The sequence below is a fragment of the Nansenia antarctica genome (assembly GCF_963989245.1).
Source record: "Nansenia antarctica genome assembly, chromosome: 12".
In the NCBI taxonomy this organism is placed as follows: Eukaryota; Metazoa; Chordata; class Actinopteri; order Argentiniformes; family Microstomatidae; genus Nansenia; species Nansenia antarctica.
Genome location: NC_137682.1, coordinates 8,427,378 through 8,452,528, shown reverse-complemented (window position 1 = coordinate 8,452,528; position 25,151 = coordinate 8,427,378). Strand labels below are relative to the sequence as shown.

At 43.7% G+C, this 25,151-nt stretch overlaps 1 protein-coding gene across 1 annotated transcript; it reads left to right on the top strand.

The window, feature by feature from the left end:
• Positions 1–273: 273 nt before the first annotated feature.
• Positions 274–21,748, top strand: ankhb (ANKH inorganic pyrophosphate transport regulator b; the record flags this gene model as incomplete). The annotated part of the gene is made up of 12 exons (XM_080542934.1): positions 274–372; positions 6,537–6,753; positions 8,752–8,870; positions 9,761–9,844; positions 10,060–10,230; positions 10,603–10,737; positions 11,163–11,255; positions 13,011–13,106; positions 14,340–14,469; positions 19,667–19,790; positions 21,188–21,287; positions 21,614–21,748. The coding sequence occupies 12 exons, from the start codon at positions 274–276 to the stop codon at positions 21,746–21,748; spliced, it is 1,503 nt and encodes a 500-aa protein (XP_080399060.1).
• Positions 21,749–25,151: the final 3,403 nt, after the last annotated feature.

Below are 25,151 nucleotides of genomic sequence, written 5' to 3'. Positions count from 1 at the left end.
TTGTGGGCGGAATAGGCTTGGGTTGATTTTATGTATTTATTTTTTTCCCCTCTCTTGATGGATGAACAATGGAGAAAGCGTCAGCCGAAATTTCTGGTGACACTCCTCTGTGCCACTGCGTTAGATCATTGTTTTTGGATGCTGTTGTTGTTGTGTACTAGGAGGGCAGGGACGGACTCGATCTTTTTGGATTTCTGCTAGAAAACACAGAGAGAATTTCTCGATTCTACAAGCAAGCAGATGCCGGCGTGGGCTGTCATCCCGGCGCTAAACATGGTGAAATTCCCCAATGCTCTCACCCAATACTTCCCTCTCATCCGATTTCTCGTTCCTCTCGCTATCACCAACATCGCCATCGACCTCGGAGAACAGGCAAGTAATTCTAATTCTAACAATGATGCTATTCTATCATGATATTGTTGTCATCGTGTGAACTGTGAACAGTTAGGGCTAAATGTCGTAATCCATTGTGTTAACAGTAGGTAGAAGGTGCGATACCATTTCTAATATTGCACTGCGTTTTTATGTTTAGTATTTATTAATTAATCAGTTGCCACTTAATCAGTGGCACTCCCCCCCAAATGGGGATGGTTGTCACAAGTGCACAACACGTATTTGACGGTCCACATCTTCTGAACAGAATAATCTTAAGGAGAGTAAGGGCACTCCATTATTACTACCTGACACTTCAGACCTCCTTTACACGGGAAATGGAATCTATAAAGGATACAGTTTGTGAGGGATTCAAATAACAGTAAAAAAAAATGTGACGACCAACCCCGTCCTCCCCTATTAGTGACACAACTGTCAATTGCATTGTCCCATGCCACCAGTGAGTGTCACAGCGTGGAACCCATCTAGTGGTAATACCGTAATACCCATCTCCTACTGCGCGTTATGGAGGCTGTAGGGGTTAACACTGGGGGGTCCCACTGACACCGTTAGAGCGCATCACCTGTGAGCGCGTCAACACGTGACGTTAGAATTATAAGGTCCTATCTCCATTTTTGTCAAAATTTAGTTTTTTTTTTTACATAATCTGATCCATTAGGTGTTGATTAATGCCTGTGTGGTGTTATTTTTTTAAATGTTGACATTTTTGAGTTAGTAATTCATAAAATACAAAGGTTCCATCTCACAAAACATAATGGAATGTAAAAACTTTGACGCTCAATATCTCTGAACTGCCCTAAACGGAGATAGAACCTTATAATTCTAAGCTCACCAGCTGGCAATACAGTATTCGCCAACATGTTTCAGGTGGCATTCAGGACTGGACAATGCAAAAGCAATATGAGCGAGATGATGGTGCAGTTTTGGGTGGCCTGATTATTTGTCCACATTTGCGCTGGTCACCCGAAAGCGCATTTTATGATTTTGGCCTTGTTGAAGCCATGCGTTTTGGGAAATAGACCTAGTTTTTTTTTATGATTGGAACATGAAGACAATTTCCTCATAGGCTATTTACTCAACACGTTGATCCAATTGTACAATGATATTAAGGCAAAACAAGTTGTTGATGTCATCATATTTCCTTTCTCAGATCAACTCTGATGACTCAAACATCCATTTCAATCATGTGGGATTAGAATGTAGGGTTAATCCGAACAGGATTAAGATGTAGATTGAACAGGATTCCTAAAACTACCGAATATCGTTAAGCAGAATTGAAAGGGATGAATTTCAGGCAAATATTATGATCTAGCTCAATTATTTGCATGAATAGCATTAACTGTCTGAAGTGCTATGATGACGTTTTGAAGGTCTGTAGTTCCTCGCAAGGAACCGCTATTTCTGTGACACTGTTGTTTGTTTTGGGTATGTGACACAAACTTTGACGCTCAATATCTCTGAACTACCCTAGACGGAGATAGAACCTTATCATTCTAAGCTCACGATATGGAATGGGCCATGTGTGGTGACAGGACATGGAAATAAATAAATCATTTATATAACTTATTACATATTTGCCTGGTCCTATGAGCCGTGCGCCTGTAATACAATTATAATACAACCCTAACCCAATAATAAACTGTCTAGCCTATATAACTCCTACTGATCAGGACTGGAGTCAATTCCATTTAGCTAAATTCAGTCAATTCAATTCAATGGACCACAACCCTACCTTTTTGAGGGTGAGTGTTCCCCCGAAGTCTGATGCTTCTGAATTCTAAGGGAGTTTGACCACTTCAGTCTCTGATTTGGCTACAGTGGTAAGGGGCCTAGGCTGGATTGTGAGAGTAAAAAAAAGAAGAAAAAACTATCCTCATCTCACTTGTGTACTAATGAATAACACCTAACTCCATTACTATCCAATTATAAAGCCTAATAATTCACTGTATCATCGGTATATGTGTTACGGTACATGTGGGAATACGGTACATGTGGGGAAACTAGGGTTAGGGTTAGGTGCTACGTCGACTTGGTACATGCTGGCATGTCTAACCCTAACCCTAATCCTAACCCTACCCCTAACCCCAAACCTAACCCTAACCCTAACCGTAGCACCCTAGCACCTAACCCTAACCCTAGTTTTCCCACATGTACCGTATTCCCACATGTACCGTAACATATGCACTAACTACATGCATTTATCTGCTTTGACAAAAATAGTTAAAGAAAACAGCCGATGGTTTCATGGTCGGTAGCCTATTTCCTTCTCTCTGAAGGAGACTACACTCTCTAGACCAGACTGTGAAGAGGTGTAGCCATTGACATTACAATAAGACCTCACTTCATTGGCAGGAAACGCCTGACATCCACCCCTGCATCTCAAAATACAATGTCCTCATTGGACAACCACTTACTTTACTTCTTCTAAATGTGTTCAGGTACAACTTGATGTGTATTTTTACAGTCAGAAAATGTATATAATGATGTGATAACCCACGTTATGCAGGAAAAATAGATTTGGAGGTGTAGTCTGTTATTTGTTGCAGGCCAGGATGAAAATAGAAGGAGGGGGAGGGGGGGGGGTTATAACCTGAAGGGAACATCTCCCAGTATTCAGATAAACTGTTGTTTGCTAGGTTGTGCCCTTGTCACATAACCAGGGGATCCTCACGGCAAAGTTATCTAAAGAGGCAACTATTACTCCATTAACCGAACCTTGAGTGAATGAATGCTGGGGTAATAACCACTGAACATTACAAACCTGCAACACTACAAACTGAAGTCGCAGTGAACCTTAAAGTTGCATTGTATTAAACCTTGACCTACGGTTCAGGACACCAGGGGGAGTATTCCATCAACATCGCAAAAGGAAAATCCAGGCTTATTTTTTGATCATCTTGCGAGATTTATGCTTTACGTTGATGCTGACAAACGCTGGACCCCCATCTGACAAATGCTGGACTTTGCCAAAGCTTTATTTTTTTTGCAGGAAAATGTATCCGTAGTGAACTTTCCATAGGTTTACGGTGAACTAAACACAGAAAAAAATATTTACATTTTAAGTAGGAAAAAAGCAGGAGATTCCACCACTTTCTTTGACCACTTTCTTTGATGCTTCACAGTTATTTAACCTGAAAACGGGCACAATATGAACAACAGGTTCACAATCATTTATGTCTCGATCACAAGGGCAATGATCGTTTCACTGAGACTCTACTGACAGTCGACCTGAGTATTTAGTGAACTGAATGTTGTTGCAACAAACTACACTGTGTCATTCTTATGGTCGTCTGAGTATAAACCAGGCTGATGCACTGGGCGAAACTACAAATCCTAACAATCTGCCCACCCTCCTACACACCCACTCATCTGTTCCTGCGTGAGACACAAGGGAAACAGGATCAGGGTAACAGAATTGCTGGCGTGTGTGGGGGGTATTAATAACTGACTAACCTTTCTTTGGGATGTCTGTGGTGTCGCATCAAAGAAAAGGTGACAGTACACAAGTTCAAGTAACCCCTTGATGGTTGTGTCTTGTACACTTGGGTTAGCCTACAACTAACTTTGATCTTTGAACTTTGAACTTTGATCCTTACTCAACCCAATGAAGGAGTTTACATGGGAAGACCCTTGTATGACCCAATTGGACAATTGACTTGTAATTGCCTCTAAGGATGCTGTCCACTATATTCTGAATTGATTGAGTTGAGTGTTGTTGTTGTTGCATATGAAATGTATTGTAAATATTTTGATCGTAAACCAGGACACACCGTATTTTGTCTATAAGAAAGACATTTTCAAGGCTATAGCTATACTACAGGATGGAAATTAAGCTAGCCCGCTAGCTTGAGGCTAGTCTTTTTACATAGCTGGATTGTGAAAAATGTGACCAACTAACTAGCCCCTCAGGCCAGTAAGATTTGTGTGTTCTAATCCCAAAGGAACAGCTAAGTAGTCATAACGGAATAGCCACAAATGTGTATAGCTGTATATATGTTACGGTACATGTGGGAATACGGTACATGTGGGAAAACTAGGGTTAGGGTTAGGTACTACGTCGACTTGGTACATGCTGGCATGTCTAACCCTAACCGTAATCCTAACCCTAACCCTACCCCTACCCCTAACCCTAACCTAACCTTAACCCTAGCACCGTAGCACCTAACCCTAACCCTAGTTTTCCCACATGTACCGCATTCCCACATGTACCGTAACATACAGTATATATGGGAAATAAAAATGGTGTAGCAGATCAGATATTCATCTATATATGATTTATCTCTGTTTTTGGATAGTGGGATTGTAGAATGTCACCCAGCCTAGTAGACATTGCAGTCTAATAGCCTGGGTGGCCAGTACCCCAAATCCTTCAATTCCTTCCCTGGTTGTGCATCAGCATTTATGATAGTGCCACTTATGTAATGCCACTAATATGATAAAGGATGAGGTGTGTGTGTTTGTTGCGGTGGGTGGTTTCTATGTCTCTTGGTAACTAGAGCTATAGTGTGGAAAGCCTACTCCCCCTGTCGTCAATTCTAGTCTGGAAGGCCATGAAAGACATGTATTGTGAGTTTAGAGACAAGTAAGCATAGAACGTCCAATTCTGTCACCAAGACAAAACAGCCTTTGTCTGAACAAGATTGCCCATTCCTTCGAAAATGGCAGCAATGCATCGCAACACCTGATAGCATCAGGTATCATACGACAAGTAGACTGATTGCAATATGCTGGAATAGCATGTGAATGTTAATTTAAGGTTGAGGGCTGATATGAGCTTTGAGAACTGATGCAGTAGCTGTGCAGTATAATGCATATTAGTGTGTAGCGGGCACATAATGGTGGTGTAGTGGTTTTATATCATGTTATACTGAGAAATGTAAGTCTCTCTACAGTTTGGCGAATCTAGCACTCAAGGAAGGCCCATTTCCTTCCTGTAAGGGATGGGCCAAGATCTGTGGCGCAGTGAATAATTCTGACTATGGACAGGGCCCATGACTAAAAGATTTGTATAATATGATTGGTTCCCAAGAATAGTGACCTCATGACCAGGGACAGGTCTATAAATATGAGTCTTGCTTGCTTCCTGCTTGCTTCTTGCTATTGGGCTATTGCTTCTTGCTTATTGGTCTGCTCATTTATCTCTGCGCTCATGTAACTTGGCGTAATAAAAGGCCTCTTTGGAGACAATTGATCTAAGCTCTTTGTGCTTTGTAAGTTCTACTAAATCTATTAAGAATCAATTATATCCACGACAGTGGCCTATCGACAAAGACATATTACCGAACGGGCCTACGGGGCCCAGGCCCAGGGGCCCAAGAGCTCAAGGGACCCTTTGCATTTCTTGTCGCAGGGACGCCGGTAGAATTTTGGGCCCTATGAAAGAATATTGTGTTGGACCCCACCAAAACAAGATCTTATCATAGCATTAGAAGCTCTTTTGTGGCTTCTGTGATTGGTTTTGGCTGCGGGTCCAAAAGTAGTAATATGTTGACAGGTTCCGTGATTTATCTCCAATAATCCGTCTATGCCTATCAATACTATTGTTTGGTGGTCTATCGGTATTAATGATACTATCGTTTATGCCTACATAGATTATGTAGATTTACGTAGATTTTGCTAGTAGATCATTCATTGGTATGATGACAGCTTATAATATTATGATTGATTATTTAAGTCAAGTGTGAATGGTGTACAAAGTTTTGCACTTGTATTTCCCAGACAGAGAAACAGGAATGTTAGGTTATGTAAAAGTAAACAAAAAAAGATGAAAAAGATCGATCCGATTCTTTATCAATTCCCTTATCGATTGCTGATCTTTCTGTGTGGAAAAGAAAGTAGGCCTACACAGGTTTTCAGCATCAATTCAGAGAGTGAGTCTCTGAGTGAGTCTCCTTGAGTCTCTGAACACAGAATGTCTGTCTAATAACATTTGAACATGTTAAAATGAATTACAGTGCTCCTTTTCTTAAAAGGATATAACTTGGAAAACAAATCGAAAACTGACTGATAAAATAAACAATTCTTCTTTAGCATTTAGAAGGTGTGGTCCATGTGAAGCCTGATGTCTGTCTTATTTCGAAAAGAGGCTACAGTGCCGCCATAGATCCAGGAATATGACCCCCCCCTCTCCGTCTTTCTTTCAGGCTTTGAACAGAGGCATAGCAGCGGTCAAGGAGGATGCAGTGGAGATGTTGGCCAGCTACGGCCTGGCGTATTCCCTGATGAAGTTCTTCACAGGGCCCATGAGCGACTTTAAGAATGTAGGCCTGGTGTTTGTCAACAGCAAACGCGACCGCATCAAAGCCGTCCTGTGCATGGTCGCCGCCGGGATGATAGCCATCTTCTTTCACGTCCTCATCGGTGAGCTGACTTCTATCTTTCTCTCATTATTTCTTTATATATTTATGTATATATGTATATAGTTTTCTCTTTCTTGCTTCACACTACTCTTTTCCTTATTATTTACTTTGGATTCATTTGCAATGATGTAGCTGATGAATTTGTGGTTTTTCATAACCTGGTGGGCTGCTGTATCTTCAGTCCCTGGAGTGGAACGGATAATACAATGTTGCACCATGTTGAGCCGTAGTTTACTAGTGCTCTTATTCAGTGGCGGACTCAGGCTGTTTGAAGGGCAGGGGTGAAAAGAAAAAAAGGGCACCTACTGCACAACGTGGGACCCCATCAGTGCACATGGTCAAGTTTAGACCATTGGAGGGGCACCAATAGGGCACGTCCGCTCATTTTCACCACTCAAAAGGGCATTTTTGCCACTCAAAAGGGCACTTAAGAGAGACGTTTTTCAACCGTGGGGGCACCAGGAGGGGCAGTCGCCCCCCCTGCCCCCCCTTGAGTCCGCCAGTGCTCTTATTCAATGTGGATGAGCATCATGACCGGTTGTTCCCCCTATCTATCATCTGTGTCAACAGATAGAGTGCACCTCGTTCCCTCAGACATGTTCATTCTGCCGTCTCTCTCTTCTGTCTTTATTTGAAACAGAAAAAGGTGACCTTTAACAGTGTTAAGATAACAGCAGACATTATTTTACCTCAGCTGACCCAGTTGTGAGTAGTACAAACAAACTTACATAAACTGATTCTACAGACTTCACAAAAGGAACAGTGTGCACTGAGTATGATGTCAAATACAGCATGTTTACTGAGATTCTTTCCATGTGACGATATTGTCCCCATGTATGTACCCAGTGAAGGAAATGGGGCCATGTAACCCAATGCCATTTCCAGTCACAGTATGAAAACATTAAGGTAGGTTACATTAGGTACCCCTAATTATATAGTGATTTGTGACACAGTCTGATCATTTGATCCGCATGTCGGCAACCAATAAAAATGTTCGGACATTTCTTTTGAAACACGGAACTACGTTTCAACGTTGTTGAGAATCACAACACAAACTCGCTAGTCAAGCCAAAATACTGCAAGGCAATGAATTCGGTGAGTAATCCCCACTACTTAACTATAACACTACTTTACATTGTTAGCAGGCTCACAAAACAAGCTGTGTTAGTTGACTAGCGATGTGTCATTGATTTTCAACAGCGCGGAAATGTATTAAAACATTTTTTAAAGAAAAGTCTGATCATTACATCGGATCCCAACATGAGGACCAAAGCATTAGAATGTGTCACATTTTAACATTGAACACTTAGCTGTTCATTTCCAAAACTAAACTGATGCAAAAGAAATCCAATCTGTAGGTGGGTCCAATGCAGCCACCCATATTTGACATAATTACTGGCTTGAGCAGATTAACTCATAGTTAAAGACTATAAAATAAATAAAACATATATCAAATTACCTTCACCCTCATGGGAAAAACACAGATACAAATAATAATTTCATCAAAATGGCTGTTGCTGCTGAACATGTAGGTAGATACTGTAAGTTGGCAGAGTGGCTTTTGGCTTCTTGCCTCTATCTTATCACTCATTGCTAAATGCCACGCTTTAACTTTGTGTCTTCAGGGATTCAACAGTGTGGCACTGCTTCTCAGAATGTATGAGGATTGTTAAGTCTGTTTTGAGATACAATATTATATCAATCAATTGTTGTTGAGGCAATTACATTGTTCGCATGGAATGGCTACACCAGATACATACTTACCAATAGAACTGGTAGTTCAAACATAATTAATCAATAAGATAATACTATTACTATATAGTATTACTTCCTGGATGTAACTGGGGCAAACTCACCTTTCCTAACTGTGTTGCACTGATGTAAAGGCCTTCATCTACAACAACCTATCTATGAACTCTCTATGTACTTACTGTAAAGCCATATTGTCCATTTTTTCCTTGTTGTTGTTGTTGGTAACATTGTTTCTTGGGCCCATTAGCCTACACAGAGCTGGGCTATTACATTATCAACAGGCTCCATCATGTGGACGACTCTGTGGGGAACAAGACCAGGAGGGCGTTCCTCTACTTGTCAGTGTTCCCGCTGCTTGATGCCATGGTGAGTAACCCGCCAGCAGTTGCCCATGCACTGCCTCCTGGATTCTGTTCCTCTTTTAGGGCGTTTGAGGTTAGGAAGTGTTTCACTGACAATGGAGTAGCTCACAGTCATTGTGCTATTTGTAGAAAAATAAGTTAAAGTCTTACCAGTCTTACTATACATTCTGAGATAATAATATTTGCTGTAAATATTTGATAATTACAAATCCATGTGACTTGCTTTGTTTTGAATGTCAATTTGGTGATTTGGATTTCTTAAGGGGTGCCTGGCTTAAGGTTTGGTCTGTGTTAAAATGATGATATATCGGTGCTGTCCATGATAGATTATAGTATTTCTTCAAGTAAACCGACTTTCTGGTGAGTAATGCACAGTATGTGCAATAGATAGTCTCTTATGGGCCATACATGTTGCCTCCCACAAATTGCATATAGAGGCGTATTGTCTTCCAAATCCTAGACGGTTGGGCCGGGACATGCACGCCTAGGAAGTCCACCTATCATTATACCTCTTCTGAATTGGGTTGTGCCTTATCATCAACATCTCTTCATGACACCCCCTTCCCCATGTTGCTAACTTCTTAAGGCTTTCCGATGGTAGCTGTCTGCAATAGCTATGGATTCAATTTGATTTATTGAAAGCTTCATTCTGAGCCCCACCTACCCAAACTTTTGATTTGTCAGTAGAGGTGTCTGTCTGTCTGTCGAAGGCTTCTGTTTCTTCAAGTTCTCAAAAGCTGCATCCATTATTTCCAGACGTACCCCATTAGCTGTTATGGATAGCTCCAGACTACAAGTTAAGCATGTTTCAGTTTAGTTTTCATCCCACAGTTAGTATTTGTGCCTACAGTGTTGCTAGTGTTGTTATTGAAGTATCCCTGACTAATGTTTCAGGCCTGGACACATGCCGGCATCCTTCTGAAGCACAAACACAGCCTCTTAGTGGGCTGTGCTTCCATCTCTGATGTCATAGCACAGGTAAGAAGCACTCAGTAATGGACCTGTTGGGTCTGATACCTTTGCACAGGTAAGAAACAGTGATCAATGGACCAATTTTGGCAAATATGCAGTTCATGAAGTGTTGTACACGCACACGCGCACACACGTACACACGCACGCACACACCCCTCTCTCCCTCTCCCAGAAATACAGACACGTACACACACATTCACACTCTTTCTTTCCCTCTCCAGATTGTTTTTGTGGCCATCTTGCTCCACAGTCATTTGGAGTGTGTGGAGCCGATGCTGATCCCTATCTTATCCCTGTACATGGGTGCGTTGGTGCGCTTCACTATAGTTGGCCTGGGCTACTACCGCAACATCCACCACAAAATCCCTGATTCCAGCGGACCTGAAGTGGGGGTAAGGTCATCAAAGCTTGTGAGGTCACGGTTGGGTCGGGTAACGATTCTGTCTTCGGATATTTAACTTCACTGTATAACCTCACTTTGTTGTAGTCTCGTTGAATGTGATGCGTGATCCCTCTGTTACATTTGAGACTTTAGTTCATGGAATTCGAAAAAATAATTCCCCAGAAAGATTATGGTCTGTTTTTGTCAATTAATGGACAGAATTGATCTCGCATTGACTGAGATAAAACGGAATTGAATGATTGTACTTTGAAGCCATGTCCTTCCCTCATCTAGAGCCAGGATTTTCCTGACCATATGACCTTGCTAGGAAAAAGCTCCTGGTCCTACTCCTCACCTCCCCTTTCCTCCTTCTGTCCCATAGGGGGATGCCACTATCAAGAAGATGCTGAGTTTCTGGTGGCCTCTGGCCCTAATCCTGGCTATGCAGAGGATCAGCCGGCCTATCGTCAACCTGTTTGTGTCCCGAGACCTAAAGGGAAGCTCGGCTGCTACAGAGGCGAGTGCATGGGGGATTTTGGCAAATGTTTTTGGGGCCGCTACCCACACGGTTAGCTGTGTTGCTCATTCCACGAAATGCATAATCCTTACAAGTTGTACCTCGTTGTAAAGGTGACTAATCAGGCTTTCCAACGATATAAAAAAACAATGCCAATTGGTATTATTGGCAGAAGTGTTGATTGAAAAAAATATATACACATACTATGTAGACATTGAAACTGCAGTGTATTTAGTTGGTATGATCGTTTTCAGGTACCAAGTGTGCAAGTGTTCTTAAACCTTCAATGTTTTAGAACTTTAGTTTTAGTTTTGTTTTTAAAACCCAGATATACAATACCTGCCAACCCCCCTATTGCAGATGCTACCTGGCGAAGTGGTTTGCAGAGCTCTAAGAGTGTGTATGGTATCTTGTGCTTTGGGCAGGCGGTAGCAGTTCTGACCGCAACCTACCCAGTGGGTCACATGCCTTATGGATGGCTGACAGAGCTGCGGGCGGTCTACCCTGCCTTTGACAAGGTAAGACGAGGTGTTTTAGAGGGAGGCTAAAGGGAGGGTGGACAGGTCTATGCCAATCATCAAAATGGCATTTTCTTCATCTTTTCTAAATATATTTTTTGTGCATTTCTGCTTTATTGGGATAGAAGCAGTATAGATTGACAGGAAGGATGTGTGAGAGAGAGAGGAGGTATGAGGATAGGTCAATGGGCAAAATTGAACCAGGGACCCTGCGATTACATGGCGCGTGCCTTACTGAGCTACACCACCTAGGCGCCCCTGGCATTTCTTTTAAGCCCAGTTCACATCTAGGATTCACAACGCAACGTGGCAGGTCAGTTTTAGAACGTTGCAGAGAAAAAACTAAGGCAACTACTTGCAACCGATGGGTAATTCAAACCAAAGATCTGTGATGAGACGCAACGAGACACAGGCGACCGTTTCCATAACAACGACGCAAGTTGTGTTTATCCTGCAAGAAAAATGGCTGACAGTGTGACATGCTGGCAGTGTTTGCAGTACCACTGATCAATAAACGGCGAAGACCAAGCTAGGAAACAGAGGATACGGAGCCGTTTTCGTCACTAGACGAAAACATCAAAACATATCGCTGCATTCATATTCAGATTCCATTGTCATGACAGACGTAAAACGTTGAATAAAGCCACCTCCCTCTATAACAACAACAAGGGATTATTATCTATTGGCTACGGAGTGGTCAGTTTCATGTCTCTCACAAAGATGTACCCTTTTCTAGGTGAGAGTTTCAAGAGTCTTGCCTACCTGTCTCCAATAACATTAGTTAAGTTAACCTGCCCTATTTGTCGGTAGAATCTGCGTGTCACTGGTGACATTCCCAGGATGCACTGCTGCCGCTGCACTTTTGGAAGGGTGCACTATCATTAGTGAGACTACATAAGTATCAAACACCAAACATTTCAAAGACATAAAGGACCTAAAAAACAACAACTACTATGCTGTTTCTTAGGGAAAAGTATAATGCTTAATGTGTCAGTGTAGATAGCTCCTATCTAAGCACACAAATATAAGCACACAAACACCCCCATTTCAAACTGCTGGTGGGACAGTAATGCAAAAATCACACCACAGCAAGATACACCTGTTATATGATTATATATCACTAAATAATTCCATGTGTTTTGGCGGGTCCTGGATTGCCAACAGACAGCTAGAAATACCCCTGCTTTGAGGGACAATTGAGTGGTAAATAAGGGCTTTGCAGAGCAAAGGCAGACCCTCTGGATGATGTCTAAAGACTGCTATTAAGAAAGTCGCTGTGTGATTTAGAAGTGCTGACTCGTGATGTGAGAGTGATGAATCTTTCCAATGGGGCGGGTGGGGGGTTCCAATGTAATGGTAGATGTTTCCACGGTTGTAAACAGCTAGTGAATTGTTGTGTTATTTGTTTGTAGATTTCTGATTTTAATGTAATCGGAATGTAATCATTTGACAAATCAGGTCAGGTATCAATTTGAATAGTCATAAGTCGATAATGGCACTGGTTAAAATGAACCACCTTTTGAAATTCTAATGCGTTGTGGATATTTACTATATTAAGTTGCTAATGTATGGCAGATATTGCGCTCAAGACAAAACTAGTCTGTTTTATTGTTTAAGCTACGAAAACGCAGCTGATAGTTGTCCCTATCGTGATGACTAGTTGAGAAGGCCCAAAATAAAAACCACAGAAGCACTAGATATCAGTAAATGTATTATTTGGTTAATGCTTGTGTGTTTTATCCTCTGTGCCCGCAGAACAACCCCACTTACAAAATGGCCAACAGCGGTACAACAATCACAAAGTCTCACATCAAGAAGTTCACATTTGTCTGCTTTGCCATTTCTATTACGGTATGTACAATGTCATAATCCACTTTTATGGGTGAAATAAATGTTGTATCTGTTTATATATATGTAATAAATATAAAAAGACACTACGAAGCCTCTGCAATAAATACTTTGTTATAGGTAAACTCTGGGATATGACATCATAGCTAAACTAGTGGGAGAGACTTTCAAAAACTGAGATGCAACAGACTTTACGCTGTAGAGTTGTGAGAGCGATTGGCAGTTTATCAGTTATGTTTCGACAGTTAGTAGTGTCTCTCTCTCAACAATCAGTCACAATGGAAAAGAATGTGATGTCATTTAAGGTTAATAAAATGGAGGTGTTAAGAGTTTAGAACCCCATGACATAGGCTTAGTTTTCCATCAGCAAGTTTAGCCACTGACTCTGCATGTTTCTCTTATTTTGTGTCGAGTTTTCTCTGAATGTGAGCGGGTAATTAAGACTATTTTTGGACTGTTTAGATTTAGAAGGTGGCAGGACAGACCCTAGGGGAATGCTGATGCTCCATCATGTTGTCTCTGAATTTAAAGAACCATTAAAGGGATAGTGCACCCAATATACAACTTAACCATAATATCACATCATCATGTACCTTGGCTGTGGTCAATCCCACATTGGTGTGCGCTTCCCCTGTTGAGACCCCTATTAATAATTCAACTTTTAGAAAGGAGTAATGCGAGATGGCTTGCCCTGGCTGTGGTTTTAATCTCATGTTGCTATTCTTTGTGATATTATCAGTGATGGGTTCATACAGGGATTGTTTCATTGAATTTATTCAATGTTCTCTATCTTCATTTACGTATTACCTTACGTGTATCTAATGTGGATAAAGATATAGTCTTAGCTTTCTTTATTTTATGTTCAAAGACTATTTGGTTTATAAAACCACTTAGAAAAGTAAAAATTAGCTTATCTTTAGCCGTTGTCATGGCAAACAATCTAGTTACCCAATGCTCCTCTTTTTTTCCACAGCCTCATGTTGTGACTTAAGTCCTGACACATCTCTACTCAGCTCTATGTGTGTGTGTGTGTGTGTGTGTGTGTGTGTGTGTGTGTGTGTGTGTGTGTGTGTGTGTGTGTGTAGCGTACTTCCAGATGTGGTTTAACGACTTCTCTCTTGTAAACAAGTGTAGTTGGAGTGATGAGGCACTGGTCCCAGATCAAGTTTTTGCCCCACATCCTACTCATCCTGGGGTGAACAGTGTTAACCTCAGTGTTTGTTTATGGTTGTCCAGCTATGCTTTTTGGTGTTCTGGACACCTCACGTCTCACAGAGGATCCTTGTGGACATCATCGGGGTCGACCACGCCTTTGCTGAGCTGTGTGTCCCTCCTCTGCTCATCTTCTCCTTCTTCCCTGTGCCAGGTAAGACTCAGCTGAGAAACTTCTGTCTTACATTCAATTCGGTTGTTAAGTCTGACGTCAAACGTGACGTTTAGCAATTTCCGGGTCCAAACCAGAAATTCCCCGCACCAGAGTACCAGTGTACTACAGCGGTAGAATGACAGTTCAATCGTTTTTTAGACTCGGATCTATTCATACAACTAGGGACACAGCACTTTCCCGTTTTCCACATATTGTCAGGGTATTTGAGCCTCGGAAAAGCGCTATATAAATATAATGAATTATTATTATTACTGAGGCATTTCGAAGAGAGCGCCTCAGCCAACTTTGGACCCGGAAACACGTCACGACTTAACAACCGAATAGGGAGGGGAGGTGCTTTCATCAAAATGTAGTCTGTGAACTTCTGGTCAAAGCTGAAAATATCCATCCATTTTCTTTTCCAAATGAAAAGTGTTTCGTTCTGGTAACAGATTCCCAATTCTAAGATAATTTAGAGACTTCAGATGTTAAAGGGCCAATCTGGGATTCGCCAAATAAAATATCCTACCCATCACTTGTTTTGGTAAACATCTGAGCGATGGGGCTGGAGAAATTGAACTACTCTGAAATGTATAAAGAGAGTTATGGATGCAAAAACTGTAGGCCTGTATGCTACACAACACTTTTTACAGTATTATCTATTTGTGAAAATCCTGATGGTAAAAAATTAACGGACTTGAACTGGAGGCAAGCTAAAAAAAATGCTTTGGAATCTTAGGGCATAGATTTGGTATATGTACATTTTGGCATAATATAACTCCAACATGCATTACATTGTAGTGCCGAGAGACGGGAGTCGGAGGCGGCGTATCAAATGTCACAGCTAGACGTTTATTAATAGACATGAACAAGTTGTTACCACACACTTAAAACAGGAACTCAAACTGAGTACCACCCACTTAACCCTCCGTACGGAACAATACTCCCAACTATTAGTTCCGGGGGTGAATTATGTTAACCCACCACACAAGCCCCCCCAGAATTCACCCATAGTCAAAATCCCTGTGTCGGGGAGGGACGACGAGCCGACCCCGGCGGGTGCGGGACGCAGGGGCATCCGGGGCAGGGGCAGGGGCAGGGCCAGCCGGGGCCGGGGCAGGGGGAACCGGGACAGGGGCAGGGGCAGGGGCAGCTGAAGGCACCGCGACCGGGGGCGGGGGGTGGGGCATGGGGGGGCGGCCACGGCGTGGGGGCTGAGCCAGTTCCAATGGCCGGGAAACGTCCACGTGAGCGGACTTGATCCTATCAATGGAGACCGTCTCGTGTCTACCACCAACGTCCACCACCAGGGTCTTGTCCCCGCGTTGTAGGACCTTGAACGGGCCATCGTAAGGGGGGCGTAGGGGGCCGCGGTGGGCGTCGTGGCGAATGAAGACAAAGTCTGACGAGCGCAGCTCGGTGGGGACCCGGAAAGCAGGGGTACCGTGCTGTGAAGTGGGGACGGGTGCGAACACCTCAGCGGCTTCCAGTAGGGAGGAGCGCTGCCTGGCTGCAGACCAGGGGACAGTGGCATCCGGGATGAAATCCCCGGGGACTCGTAGGGTTTGGCCGTACACGAGTTCGGCAGACGAGGACTGCAAGTCCTCTTTGGGGGCACATCTGAGGCCAAGCATGACCCACGGAAGTTTGTCCACCCAGTTGCCGTCCGTCAAACTCGCGCGTAGGGCCGCCTTCATTGAGCGGTGGAACCGCTCGCACAAACCGTTAGCCTGGGGGTGATAGGCAGTAGTGCGGTGCAGCTTTACCCCCAAACCACTAGCTACAGCGTTCCACAGCTCCGAGGTAAACTGCGAGCCACGGTCAGAGGACAGGTCAGACGGGGTCCCAAAGCGCGCGACCCACGTGCCGATGAACGCACGGGCCACGTCGGAAGACGCCGTCGAGGAGAGGGGAATGGCTTCGGGCCAGCGGGTCGTCCTGTCCACCATGGTGAAAAGGTAGGTGAAGCCGTGAGAGGCGGGCAGTGGTCCCACAAGGTCGACGTTGACGTGGTCGAACCTCCTCTCAGGAACAGTGAAGGGCTCAAAAGGGGCTCTGGTATGGCGGTGTACTTTGGCGCGTTGACAGGCCACGCACGTGTCGACCCAGCCCCTTACCTCCTTCTTGAGTCCCTGCCATACGAACTTCTCAGAAACCAATTTTACGGATGGTTTCCTGCCGGGGTGGGAGAGGTTGTGTACAGCCTCAAAAACGGGCCGGCGCCAGTTCACAGGGACTAGCAGCCGCGGCTGGCCCGTAGAGAAGTCGCACAGCAGTTTTGCGCCTGAGTCACCGACTGCGACATCCTCCAAGCGTAGGCCTGTGTCCGCGTTCTTGAGGGTCTGGACCCCGTGATCGGAGGCCTGGTCCGCACTCATGCGGAGGTAGTCGAGACCCAGTTGAACGGCCCCGACGACCGCTCTGGAGAGACAGTCCGCGACCACGTTGGACTTGCCAGCGATGTGTTGGATGTCCGTGGTGTACTCAGATATGTACGAGAGCTGGCGCTGCTGGCGGGCAGACCAAGGCTCGGCCACCTTGGACATGGAGAACGTGAGGGGTTTGTGATCCACGAACGCCGTGAACTCACGGCCTTCCAGCAGGAACCGGAAGTGGCGGACTGCCAAAAAGAGGCCAAGGAGCTCCCTGTCGAACGCGCTGTATTTGCGCTCTCTGGGCGTCAACTGACGGCTGAAAAAGGCGAGCGGCTGCCAGGCGCCTGCGACCCATTGTTCGTGCACCGCGCCGACGGCGTAGTCGGACGCATCGGTGGTGATGGCAATAGGGGCCTTGGGTGACGGGTGGGCCAACATGGCGGCCTGGCTTAGGGCGGTCTTGGTGTCAATGAAGGCGGCTTCCCTCACGGCCGTCCATTCGATGGCCTGGTTGGGGGATTTGTCCTTCATTGCCTCGTACAGCGGGTGCATGGTGTGGGCTGCACGGTGGATGAACCGGTGATAAAAAGTCACCATTCCGAGAAACTCTCGGAGTGCTCGAGCTGTGTGTGGGCGGGGGAAGGCGGAAACGGCCTCCACCTTCGATGGGAGGGGGGCGGCCCCATCTTTGTTGAGATGCCCAAGGAATCGGATGGAGGGTAACCCGAACAGACACTTCGCCGGGTTAATGATCAGGCCATGTTGGCTGAGCCTCGTGAAGAGGTCTCGGAGATGTGCCAGATGCTCTTCCACCGAGGAGCTGGCAACGAGGATGTCGTCCAAATAGACGAATAGGAATGGCATTTCCCTGAGCGTCGAATCCATTAGCCGCTGAAAGGACTGGGCCGCATTCTTAAGTCCAAACGGCATGCGTAGGAATTCGAATAGCCCGTTTTGGGAATGTCTGAAGGGTGCACGGAGACTTGGTGGTAGCCACGCACTAGGTCCACCTTTGAGAAAACCAGCTTACCCGCCAGATGCGCAGAGAAGTCCTGAATGTGGGGGACTGGGTAGCGGTCGGGTGTCGTAGCGTCGTTGAGGCGGCGGTAGTCGCCACACGGTCGCCATCCGCCGTCTGGTTTCGGCACGATGTGTAGCGGTGAGGCCCATGGGCTGTCTGAGCGGCGGATGATACCAAGGTGCTCCATGTTGGCGAACTCAGACTTAGCGACTGCTAGCCTGTCGGGGTTGAGCCGCCGGGCCCTAGCGTAGATGGGGGCGCCCTTGGTCTCTATGTGGTGCTCCACCCCATGCTTGGTAGTGGTGGCGGAAAATGTGGGCTGTGTCAAGCTGGGGAACTCGCTGAGCAGGCGCTGATAGTTGTCACCCTCTGAGAGTGAGCTGGAGAGCCCACCGTATGTCGCCTCACCGCGGACACATGCAAGTGAGGAGAATGTCAGTGCGTCCACCAGGCGGTTGTTCTTGACGTCCACGAGCAGTCCGTGAGCACATAGGAAATCTGCACCGAGGAGGGGGAAAGAGATGTCGGCCGTGACGAATTCCCATGTAAACCGCTGACCCCCGAAACATAGGTCTACAGCTTTCGTGCCATAGGTGCGGATGGGGGCGTCGTTAGCGGACTTTAAATGTGGGCCATGACCTCCCCTGGCGGTGTCATCCACTGTCGCAGGCAGGACGCTCCTCTGAGCACCGGTGTCACAGAGGAATTTGCACCCGGAGAGAGTGTCTCTGATGAACAGTAGCTGGTTTGCTGTGCCCACGCACATAGCCACTACAGAACGCAGGCTTTGCCGTTTCCCGCCGAGCCGTAGTTGCAAGGGGAGCGGCACCTCTTCGCCTTCGCGCCAAAGCGTGAGTGGAAATAGCACATGCCTGGGCTAGTACGGCTATCGGTGGTAGGTGGGCCCATGTTAGCCAGCCTGTCTCTGCCAGGGGGAGTGTAATTGTGTGTCGGGGCTAGCACTTCAGGGGTAAAACGCTGGGTAGCTAGGAAGAAGCGGTCAGCCTCCTCTGCTAACTCACGGGGTTCCGTAATAGTCGTATTAGCGAGCGCCGTCTGTACATGTGCAGGCATGTGCCGAAGAAACAGTTCAATAAAAAGAAAATGTGGTTCTTCCGTACCTAGTAGGTTCAGCATCATGTCCATGTGCTGGGAAGGCTTGCTGTCTCCCAGCCCCTGAATTGCGAACAGACGTCGGGCTCGTTCCGACCGTGATAGTCCGAAGGTCCTGAGGAGGAGAGTCTTAAACGCTGTATATTTATTCAGGGCAGGGGGAGCTGTAATGAAGCCCACCGTTCTGGCTGCAGTGGAGCTCCCCAGAGCCGAGACGACATGGTAGTAGCGTGCAGCGTCGTCTGCAATCCCACGGAGGGCGAACTGCGCCTCCGTCTGTGCGAACCATGCTGCCGCGGACGTCTCCCAAAACTCCGGCAATTTGAGAAAAACGGCGTTATTTGCCATGTTCGGTTCAGTCTCGGATACTTCAACGGGACTGACGTCGGGGTCACCAATGTAGTGCCGAGAGACGGGAGTCGGAGGCGGCGTATCAAATGTCACAGCTAGACGTTTATTAATAGACATGAACAAGTTGTTACCACACACTTAAAACAGGAACTCAAACTGAGTACCACCCACTTAACCCTCCGTACGGAACAATACTCCCAACTATTAGTTCCGGGGGTGAATTATGTTAACCCACCACACAATCATGTTTTTTTGTCCCTTTGCTGCTGTATAACTTGCAACTGTAATTCTACAAACTCATCTGATTTACTCATCTGTTCTGTTACCATGACGACAGTGACCATCCGGGCTCATTTGACGGGCTGGCTCATGACTCTGAAGAAGACCTTCGTCCTCGCTCCCAGCTCCGTGCTCCGCATCATCGTCCTCATCACCAGTCTCATCGTGCTCCCTCACATGGGGTAAGTGCACACTTCATAGATTACTACTTTCAAAAGTGGTCATCACACCTCTCACCAGTCTCTTGACAATTGAGTTTATGAAAGAAGATTGCAGCACAAAACAGCCCTGGGGTGTGAAAACGTCAAGGCTATGCGCTTAGTGGAACAGTGGAGCGTCTGTCGGTCTGTTGTGGAAAAGGATGGTTCTCCCTTGAATTTGGAGAAAATCAAATAGAAAAATACAAAATGCACTCAAACAGCTCAAATAGAAGTAGTTTCACCTTCTGTGATCTCAGCAGTGGTCTGGTGGTGGAACATGGTACTGCAGGTTGAAAGGGAATAGAGGAAACAGGATTGGGAGCTTCTCCTAATAACAACAACAAAAGCTACATTAAGCCCCATTCGTTGGTGTTTTTATTTTTTTCGCTGTATCTGTTTCAGTGTAAAAATGAGGAGCTTCTGAGGACGGTCCTCAGACCAAATACGCACCTCCTGGCCATCCAATCAAATCATAGGCTAGCTAGTTCACGGACTCACTGTGCGTGAAGTTCTTTCCGGCACAACATTCTGGAGAGAGTGAGATTTATTGAGAGACAAATATAACTTTTTACACATGTATTTAGAGAGAATTAGGCTGTGCTGATTTCTCAATGGTAGATACTGTAAGTTTCAACTATATTTCCATTTGTTTCTGTCAATGCAAATGGAAGTTTTGCAGAAACCTTAATTTCTTCCACATATTGTGAAGTTTGTTTTCAAATGTGAGTATTTACTAACAAATATTTTTTATATTTTTACAAAGCATTTAGCATATATTGAAATAGGTTATAGTAAATTATATTTGGGCTCTGTGGTTTTTGTTTACTGATCATGGTACACATTTGTGAGTTGTACTACTTTTATTTACAATGATGTTGTCAGTAATTTATATATGTCCAGGAAACCGGTTTATAAAGGATTTATAAACAGCTAATAAATTGTTTAGAAACTATTCTATACTGTTCTAAACCGTTTATAAATGCCACTTAAATGTAAAGTGTTACCATCTCTACAAAGCATACCTTACACACTGCATGAATGTATACCCATGATGTACATGGGGTGACACAGTAGGATAGGGATACTAAACCACATTTTGGGTAATACTGTTTATACTTTGTAAATGTTTTGGTTTTGTATTTTTTCCCAATTCTGATCTATTTACTTTTGTCTGAGACAGACCTATTTCTATTTGAAAAGCAAGTGTATTTCCTGTCATAATAATAATATAACCACATTTTAAATGTGCAGGCTCTTAGAGCGAACTTCATTTGATTCCAGTGTAAAGAAAGAATACAAATTCAGAGAAAAGTGACATTTCCCCAGCAGGAAGAAGACGATGTGTATCCTTGGCTGACATAGCGAGATGTGTGTTTCAGGGTGCATGGAGCCAGTCTGGGTGTGGGGTCCTTACTTGCCGGGTTCCTTGGAGAGTCTACAATGGTGGCGATAGCCGCCTTCTACGTCTATCGAAAACAGGTTAGGCACACAGAATGAACCTCGACCCTAGACCCACCCGTCATACTATTTTGACATTTTTATTTGTAATACTGTGTTGCTGTTGATTGATCCTGATATTGAAGTGCATAATGGTTAATTAGTTATGTCCAGTAGCTGTTCTGTGATATAGTGAGAGGAGCTGGCAAGCATCTTCCTACTCTAGAAAATACACTAACTAATACATTACTTTTTTAAAGTTCTTTGTTCATATTTTGTTAATCGTTTGTGCTAATTTGTGTATAATTGATGTTCAGCTAGAATGAAAACCTGTTCTCAGACTTTTGTTTGTTTGTTTGTTTTTTTAGAAGAAAAAGAAAGACTCGGATGATGAAGAGGAAGATGTGGAAGGGGAAGACTCTGCCCCCATGAACGAGGTGCGGCCTAGCAGCCAAATGGACGATAACATTGAACTTCAGGAGACAGAGGAGGACGAAGAGTGAGCGACTCGACTGTTAAAGGACATGCTGGGGGATAGTGCAAGGGGTTCCCTTGTTTTCTGGGGCATGTTCTGAATTGCTTTTTGAACCCTTTTGATGCCCCTCTTAACCGTAGAGGTTTCACGAAGACAGGAGTCCCCCAACTCCACCCCCTTATTGGTTTAGGGAGGAGAGGGTGAGGGATCTGTAAGTAACCGCAGCGGGAAAACATTTGTTCCCCATAATTGAGATATAAATACATATACATTAATTATAATATATAGATATAATATACTGAGGGATCTTCTGATTAAAGGAGTAAATTAATATGTATAAATAAGTTGTTCTGTTATATTTCTTTTATTAAAACATAATATTTATCATTATAATCAAAAATCACGCACATGCATTCAATTGCGCCTTCCAGCTTTTGCCTTTTGGTTGCTACCGAGCCAGTCTAGCATGGTGAAGATGCTAACTTGTACCAAAGCAATGTTGCTCATTTCACTCCATCTCTCTTATGTTCGCCAAGCATTTCTGTGCTGCCGTCCTTTACTTTATTAACATTCATGAACCATTGAGAAAGGAAAGAGAACGTTTGTAACTGTACTGTATAAATTGAACCGCTTGGGAAACATATCTTGTTTTATCTTCGATTGTACAAGGACAATATTTTTTTTTACAAGATTGAATGACGCCACGGTCCCTGTGGCGTTACCTCTGCACTTTGTTTCTATTAGCTAGCTGTTTAGTTCAAAATGATGCAAAGAAAATGCTTTGTCTTTTGCTATAAGAAGAAAGGGTTTAAGAAAAGACATCTATCCACAGATTTCTATTTAAGTTGAGGATTGAAAAAGGGAGTTTTTCTGCTGGTTTCCTGATGTGTATGATGGTTTGGTGCTTTGGTCATCATTTTTAGAACACATATGTATGGAAGATGTTGTTAAACTGAAATGGCAGGGGTGGATGGTGGAGACAGGACAACACTTGTTTGTTTTTGTATCATGTCTGTTGCAGTATTCTTATTCACACTAGGGCATTTCCTTTCGATCTCAGGATGTAACTCCATGACAGACACAGTGTAGTGATGTCACAGACACGGTGTAGTGATGTCACAGACACGGTGTAGTGATGTCCAGTCATTGATTTCCCTCCACCCGCCTATTCTGTATTATGAATTATTTTCTTTGACGATAATGCACAAGTATTTAAGAAAATGTCTGAAGCTTTTGTAAGTTTTATATAAATTGTAGTGAATAGCAAAGTCTTGCCAAGCTCTTGGGGCCTTTTGTATTTGAATATGACTGCTAAAGCCCTGTCTGGGGGGGGGAAGCGTAAAAGAGCAGATATGACTTCTGTTATTATTGTTTATCTATCACAACAAAGGGACAGCTTAATTCTACAGTGATTAAAGGGTGATGATTCAGTGGTTAAATGTGGTACTCTAAGTGTTTTTTTGTCTATCGCTATTCCATCAAAACTATAGTAATGAATTTGATGCCATCACAATTCAATGTGAGCAATTTAAATAGTGAACTATTTTGAAAAAACTGGAAGCCCATTTCAGTTCTGAATTGAAATAGAATTAAAGTATTAAAATAGTGCTAAACAGCCATGATAAATCTGTAGCGATCAAGAAATGAGATCGTGATAAAGAACATTCAGCGAAGAGTACTGTTTTGGTCCAAACAGTGATTTCTGAAGTCTGGTGTTTAGCATTGGCCTTCACTTATCTATTTTACATTTTGTTTGTTTCAAGGACATTCACCTTTAACCTCAAACTCGCCCCTATTCAACACAGTGATACAATATAAAAATTCACTACAGATACAGACATGACATGGAATGTTAGTGTACTGTAAAGTTAAAAGATAATGTTGTCATTGAATAATGTCACTGCAATACTTTGCTTGAGATACTTGCAGCAGACACATTTTTCAATATAATGGAAGCAGATGGGGTCAATTTCTGGCCACCAACAACAGCAACTAATTCTCCTGATTTACCCTGTTCCCTTGCAGGTTACAGGAACTCAACTCTATCCTGTTATAACTTGAGCTCTCATTCTCTAACAGACATTGTGAAGTTTATCTAAGATCTAGTAAGATCACTTACTCAATGACCCTGCTGTCTGGAAAAGTGCCCTGATTGAATGATAATAAGCAAGACAAGGAGAATCGTAGGAAAAATACATGAAATCATCCAATTATCATCTTTAATTATTGAGTAGATTTTCCAGTCCAAATATATTTACTTTCAGGTCTTGAATAAATTAACTTTCTGAGGTAAGAAAATCAATAGATTACATGTTTGTGTAATGTTTGTAGCAACCTCTTGCTAATGATGAATTGATTTATTTCCAAAACCGTATTCACTGTGCTGTCAATCAAAACAATGACAAGAACACTACTTGTGTACTCATGTCATCTTTGAATTATTAGCAGAGTGTCTTGTGGCGAAAACATCCCGTTGGATCAGAGAGACTGCATCTATGAGTTTCAATTCATTTTCTATCACTATTTCTGTGAACATCAATTTTCATTATGTTTACCGCCGCTATTACGCTCTTACACAATCAGCCTACACCAAAAATAACGCTAATTCACAGACTTCAAACCATTTATAGGTACTAACGTTCTGAGGAAATGAAGCATGTGAGTGAGGGATTTTTTAGTCATGTAATAATAATAATAATAATAACGTATTTGTATAGCACTTTTCCTATATCAATTAGACTAGGTCTGCTAAAGGCTCTTGTCCTCGACCGCATTTTGAGAATAGACTCAGAACAACTGAGGCAAATATGCTCAATGACCAGCTGATGCGCAGGTGAGTGTATGTTAGTTAATAACTGTAATTAATTAGGGAGAATCTATTCAAATGAAATTGATTTGTAGACCCATGAACCGAGCGGGGGGCGTGGTTATGTCAGAATTGGTTGTCAAAGAAAATGACGCGTCACTGGCGAAATTGGCTTTATGACACATTAGAATTAGAATCATATTTCTGTTCTATTGTAGCCTATTGCTGTGTCGTTCTTCTTTGAGATCACTCTGTTGCAGACGACGATCAGTTAGAGAGATAGAAAATATACTACTGTGTCATTACATATCTACTACAAGAGAGAGCATCATTTCAATGCCCCCTACTTTACAAACCAAGAAGACACAGCTGCCTTAGAGGAGGTGGCCAGTGGCCTATCATGGATACCACTCCCGTGAGTAATCAAACCTCAAACACTGACTATAAAATGGGGGATATATTACTTAAAATACTGTAAGCTAAATTACCTGCCAACAGAACAGGACAATTTAAAACTAGTGCAGTCGGACAGAAAACAAGCATATATTGCCTTGATTTAAGATATTTCATCTTACTTAGATTTACTTTTTGCAGTGTGGACGGTGTGGACGGTGTCCTGTTGACG